Source organism: Pongo pygmaeus, chromosome 19 (assembly GCF_028885625.2).
Source record: "Pongo pygmaeus isolate AG05252 chromosome 19, NHGRI_mPonPyg2-v2.0_pri, whole genome shotgun sequence".
Taxonomy (NCBI): domain Eukaryota; kingdom Metazoa; phylum Chordata; class Mammalia; order Primates; family Hominidae; genus Pongo; species Pongo pygmaeus.
Genome location: NC_072392.2, coordinates 20,788,357 through 20,794,356, shown reverse-complemented (window position 1 = coordinate 20,794,356; position 6,000 = coordinate 20,788,357). Strand labels below are relative to the sequence as shown.

General features: G+C 50.3%; 1 protein-coding gene across 5 annotated transcripts in view; it reads right to left on the bottom strand.

Moving 5' to 3' along the window:
- Nucleotides 1-2,733: 2,733 nt before the first annotated feature.
- The window catches only part of SLC47A1 (solute carrier family 47 member 1), a 43,908-nt gene continuing 40,641 nt past the window's right edge, over nt 2,734-6,000 (bottom strand). For all 5 annotated transcript variants that reach the window (XM_054458462.2, XM_054458464.2, XM_054458463.2 and 2 more), the window contains one exon: nt 2,734-4,439. In XM_054458462.2, coding sequence (XP_054314437.2) covers nt 4,213-4,439 — 227 coding nt within the window. In that variant the 3' untranslated portion in view covers nt 2,734-4,212. The remainder of the gene's footprint in view (nt 4,440-6,000) is intronic.

The window sequence follows — 6,000 nt, the reverse complement described above, 5'->3', positions numbered from 1 at the left end:
AAATTTCCCTGCCAGTCTTAGATCATCCCCTGTTAAGGTAGAGGCCAAGCTCGTCTTTCCCGGTGGGGACACTGGAGCAGCCATGTATACAAATCTCCTCTGCCTTCGTGCCTCTTCCTAGAGCCCCAGTCTAAACTTTCAAAGGAAACAAAAATGTCCCTTAATCCAATACATTCACCAAATAACAGGCCTGTAAATAAAATGTGTGACTGATTCCACCTGGCAAGGTCTTCTCTCCCATGTAGCTGAATGAGAAGCTCCGGTGGCCCTCCGTGTTCTTAGGGTGTGTACCCATCTCACAGGGAAAGAGGGGACGTTTTCTGAGACTAGGGAAAGCCGCCTGCCATCACCAGCAGAAGTGTTTTCCACTTTCTCTGAAAGCCTGGATGAAATGCAGGAAGAAACAACTTTCCACATCACTAACAAAAGCCAGGGAAGAGACGTCCCAGGAGGTGTGATTTCAATCCATGGGAGAAGCTTTTCCACAAGGGTAAAAGGGTGGGAGCTGAATGCACTGTGTAATCCAATTAATGGCAAACAACCTAAATTACCTAAAAATCTCCTGATTTAATTTCATAATAGAAAAAAGTGCAGTTATTTCAGTTTTACACTTTTCTAAGTATTGACACGAGATCCTTCCAAATCTAATTAGTAATGGTAAGCCACAGGTCAGTCCCAGACCTGTAAAGGAAGATGCATAAGACATGACACAATTCAAATTGATTTTTTTCTTTCCTTTTTTTTTTTTTTTTTTGAGACGGAGTCTCCTGTTACCCAGGCGGGAGTGCAGTGGCACAATTCCGGCTCACTGCAACCTCAGGCCCCTGGGTTCAAGCGGTTCTTGTGCCTCAGCCTCCCAAGTAGCTGGGATTACAGGCGCGTGCCACCACAACTGGCTAATTTTTGTATTTTTAGTAGAGATGGGGTTTTTCCATGTTGGCCAGGCTGGTCTCGAACTCCTGACCTCAGGTGATCCTCCCACCTCGGCCTCCCAAAGTGCTGGCTAGGATTACAGGCGTTAGCCACCGCGCCCCGCCCTGTGTGTTTGTTTTTGAGACAGGGTCTTGCTCTGTTGCCAAAGCTGGAGTGCAGTGGTGCGGTCTCAGCTCACTGCAGCCTCGATCTGCTGGGCTTAAGCGATCCTCCTGCTTCAGTCTCCCGAGTAGCTGGGACCACAGGCGGTGCCAGCACGCCGGGATAATTTTTGTATTTTTAGTAGATTTTTGTATTTTTAGTAGAGACGGGGTCTTGCTATGCTGCCCAGGCTGGTCTCGAACTCCTGAACTCAAGCGATCCTCCCACCTGGGCCTCCCAAAGCGCTGGGATTACAGTCGTGAGCCACAGCGCCCGAGGACACCGCTCAAATCCTAAGCCTTGGCCGCCCGTCGGCTCCTACACGGGCGAAATCAGGCACCCACCGTGACGGCGAGCGTGACAGCGTCCAGCTCGACCTTGCCCAGTTGTCCACAGAAGATGGAGCTGACGAGGGCTGATGAGAAAGATCATCAACTGCGCAAGAAACTGCGGAGGCGCGGAAAGCAAGGCGCGTTCACAGCCGCCCTCCCTCCTGGAAGCCCGCGCCCACCCCCGCGCGGCGGCTGCTCCGGAGGCGTCGGGCTGGGCGTGAGGCCGCCGCACTCACCACTGGGCCCGCGAGCGCCGCCAGCTCAGCCACCTCCCGCCGCAGGTCCGGGGGCAGCGCGCCCCGCAGGCCCCACAAGCGATCACGCCATCCGAAGGCCCGGGGCCGCTATGGGGGCCGGTCCTTGGCAGCGACGGGGAGCTCGGCGGGGACCCGGGCGTCGGCGGCCGCAAGGGCCTCCATGCTGAGGCTGGGAGCGGCTAGCGGCGGCGCGGGCGCGGGACCGCAGCGCAGTGGGAGGGCGGAGGGGGGCAAGGGGCGGCCCGGTCCCACCCAGCCCCGCCCCTCCCCGCCCCGGACCCGCTCCAGACGCCCAGGGGAATGGTCGCCGCCCGCAGAACCCTGGGGGAGGGGACCGGAAGGGCCCTTGGGGGCTGACGAAGGGAGCTCGGGGAAGGGGTCCCTGTGGGGGAGGACCCCTCGTGTGCTTTTGGATGACACGGGTTTTTATCAGGAGAGTTTGTAGGTCAGGTTGGAAGAACAAAATCCCTAGAGGGTGGGCAGACAGGACGGAGCTAGTGATTCCATCCTCCCGCGGAGCACGGGTCTGGCGCTTTCTGGCAGCTTCTCCTGGCCTGGGCATGCTGCGGGTTCAGGTGTTTCCGGGAGAGGAGGGGTCCTGTCTCGCAGGGACCCCAGCCTCCCTGCTCCTGGCGGCCCGGGGTGGCCTCCTGGCCAGCGGCTATTTGTGGCTGGTGGTTGAAAGAACCTCCTCTCATCCCCAGGGGGTCCCTGCCCTACCCGGCAAGGGGAAGGGCAGGGGGTCCTGTGCGAGGGGAATGGAGACAGGGTTCGAGGGTTCCTGACGAGCAGCTGGGGAGGGGCCTCTGCGGTGTCTGCCCCCTGCCCCCAGGCCCAACACCGAGGGCCACAGTGCAAACCTTTATCTGCCTTCCTGGAGAATGGGCCTCGTGGCCCCAAGAACAAGGCACTGAGGGTAGAGATACCTTAAGGTGGCCCCAACCAAAATCAGCAGTTGGGTGTTTTTTACTCAAAGTAGGTAACTTTTCTGATTTTGTTATTTCAGGAAAAGGCGATGCTGAGAGCATTATAGCCATCCTAGCACTAAGTCAGAAATGTAGAGGCAAATCTCTATTTAATGTTTTATTTGAGAAGAAAGAATTGCATGTTCAGGGCATCCATGTAGACCAGTTGGTCCTCGGTATGTCGGAACAACACAGAGAAGGCTGGAGGTTTTATCCAAAGAAATGTCAGTATTGCTCTTTGAGAAAGTTTATTGGCACCAGGAAGGGTCCTGGGAGTTGGCAAGCTACAACTGGTGAGCAACCGGGCAGGCAAAATTATTCCTAGAGCTTCAGCAAGTTATCTCAGCAGTTATGGATAAAGCTGGTCTCAGCTTACAGCAGGCAGTTTCACCAGCTGGATGTCCAGAGAATTACATTACTAGATTAATGTTTATGTGCCTGAGGTGCTTTTATCCCTGGCTTCTTGACTTTTGATTGGGTGTGATAAGAATGACTTAATTTGGTGTAATCCACTTTCACAGCACTGAGCATACTTAGTATGTACTGAGGCTTGCTGAATTAACAGTGTGTACCGCACCCCAGGAAGGCTTAATGAAGTAGGATTGCTACTTAAGCTAAGACCTTTATTAAAATTTTGTCCTCTGGCCAGGCGTGGTGGCTCATGCCTATAATCCCAGCACTTTGGGAGGGCAAAGTGGAAGGATTGCTTGATCCCAGGAATTCAAGACCAGCCTGGGAAACAAAGGGTAGACCCCAATATAAAAAATTAGCTAGGCGTGGTGGCACACGCCTGTGGTCTCAGCTACTCGGGAGGCTGAGGTGGAAGGATCACTTGAGCCCAGGAGGTTGAGGCTGCAGTAGGTCACACACACACCCCTACCAGGAATTATCAGTCCTTGTTTGGATTTTCACAGCTCCAAAGATTTCCCAACTGTTTTTCAGTGCCCACAGTGCCTAGATCTAGACCTCAAATGAAGACTAACAAATGCCAGCTGGGCATGGTGGCATACCCCTGTAGTCTCAGCTACTCTGGTGGCTGACACAGGAGGATTGCTTGAAGCCCAAGAGTTCGAGGCTGCAGTGAGCTATGATCGCACCACCGCACTGCAGCCTGCATGACAGAGCAAGACTTCCGTCTATTAAAAAAAAATTAAAACAAAAACAAATACCATTTGCCCAGTGAATAGTAATCTAAGGCCCAAGGAAAGATATATTGTAAAATACATTTTACATAATTCAAGCAGTATGAATTCTTAAGCACTTAGTTTATGGGTTTCTGTCTAAAAAAATAACAGAAGTATCAAAGCCATTGGCCAATGCAGGCAGCACACTGATCCTTGCTTGGTTCGGATAGTGGTGAATTACTATTCATGTCATCTTTCAGACAGTGTCTTGGGCCACAATATAGCTTTTAACCTTAGTTGCTTTTTCTTTTTATAGAAAAATGAATCTTTGCATTCCCAACCCTCAAAATCCATGGGCACATCTGAATGACATTAACTCAAAGTAAATTGTCACTGGTGGGCCTGTGAATTGTGTGTAAGCTCAAAAGCATCACTTGACCTGACTTTCTTTCCTGCCACGTCACTGAATTCTGACATAGAATCTCACTAAAATCCCCACCAGCAAGATTAAGAAGACCCCCAGGAGCAGAAGCCCTCGCCGCAGCACCAGCTGTTTCCTGGACAACTTAGCGCTGTCCTGTGGATGTTCCGGCAAAGGTTCTTCTTGGCGCATCTGCTGATCCGACTGAGTCTCGCCTGTCTTTCCAACATCGTTCGTTAAAATTCCTTCAAGGTTTTCAGGGCACCCTGGGAGGAAAAAGGAACTTAGCAGCTTAAAAGGGATTTTTTTTTTCATTTGTATAAAGGGCTGTGTATAAAAGGAGTATGTGCTAATAGCAGAGAGAAAGTTAATTCAAGACGCTATTGCTACAGTGAATAAATAAAAGAAATCCTATCCCAGAGTGCCTCTCCACTCACTGCTTCACGAACACCGATGATCCTACCAATGATGGCTTGGAGCACTCTCCCAGGAGCTAGAGAAATAAGGTAGCCCTCTCCATTAAAATTCACAGGGAAGCTGGGCGCGGTGTCTCATGCCTGTAATCCCAGCAGTTTGGGAGGCTGAGGCAGGCAGATCACCTGAGGTTGGGAGTTAGAGACCAGCCTGACCAATATGGAGAAACCCCATCTCTACTAAAAATACAAAATTAGCCGGACATGGTGGCACATGCTTGTAATCCCAGCTACTCAGGAGGCTGAGGCAGTGAGGCAGGAGTATCACCTGAACCCAGGAGGCAGAGGTTTGGGTGAGCCAAGATGGTGCCATTGCACTCTAGCCTGGGCAACAAGAGCAAAACTCCGTCTCCAAGAAAAAAAAAAAAAAAAAGATTCACAGGGGAAATTTTCAAGGAGCCAACACCCATCTAATAAGCATTTCAGAACAAAACACAAGGAGAAACAACCTAAGAAATAATTCACGTCTGGGTGTGATGGCTTACGCCTGTAATTCCAACATTTTGGGAGGCTGAGGTGGGAGAATCCCTTGAGCCCGGGAGTTCAAGACCAGCCTGGGCAACATAGTGATACCTCATCTCTACAAACAAAAACTTTGCTGGGCCTGATGGCGCATGCCTATAGTCCCAACTACTTGGGAAACTGAGGTGGGAGGATCACTTGAGCCCAGGATATCGAGGTGCAGTGAGCTATGATTGTGCTACTGCCGTCCAGCCTGAGTGACAGAGAGAGACCCAGTGTCAAAAAAAACAAAAAAAAAACCAAAAAAAAAAAAGGAAGGAAGAAAGAATACAAGGCTATTCACAGAATGGGAGAAAGATGTGACCATTCACATCAAAGGGCCTACTAAGTATCGAAGGAGTGCAGAGAATTTCACCCCAAGATATAGCTCCCTGGTATAATGAGTATTTTAAATTAAAAACTCTTTAGAGATCAACAGGCATTGAAAGAGACTTTTCCCCATCTACATAAAAGCCAGACAAACCCACCAAGAAGAACAATTGCCAAACCTTTTACAAAATAATGCCAGTCTCTGAGGTTCATTCAACTTCCAAAGGGAACCAGTCTGTCCACCCTGCCCCCAATCCATTCATTCTGCAAAATATCCAATCATTTTCCCTAGTACTCATTTACTATCCCTCAACAGAAGCACCAAATGCCCTATCTCCTCTCTCCCCTCTGAAAGTTGGTTATATGAGTGTTGGGCCTCACTGGGATGTTGGGTAACGACGGTGATTCTTCCCTTGTGCATGGTTAAATACATTTGTATGCCTTTTCTCTTATTCATCGGCCTTATTATAAGTTGAATTTTCAGTGAACCATTGGAGGACAAGGGGAAAGCTTCTCCTTCACC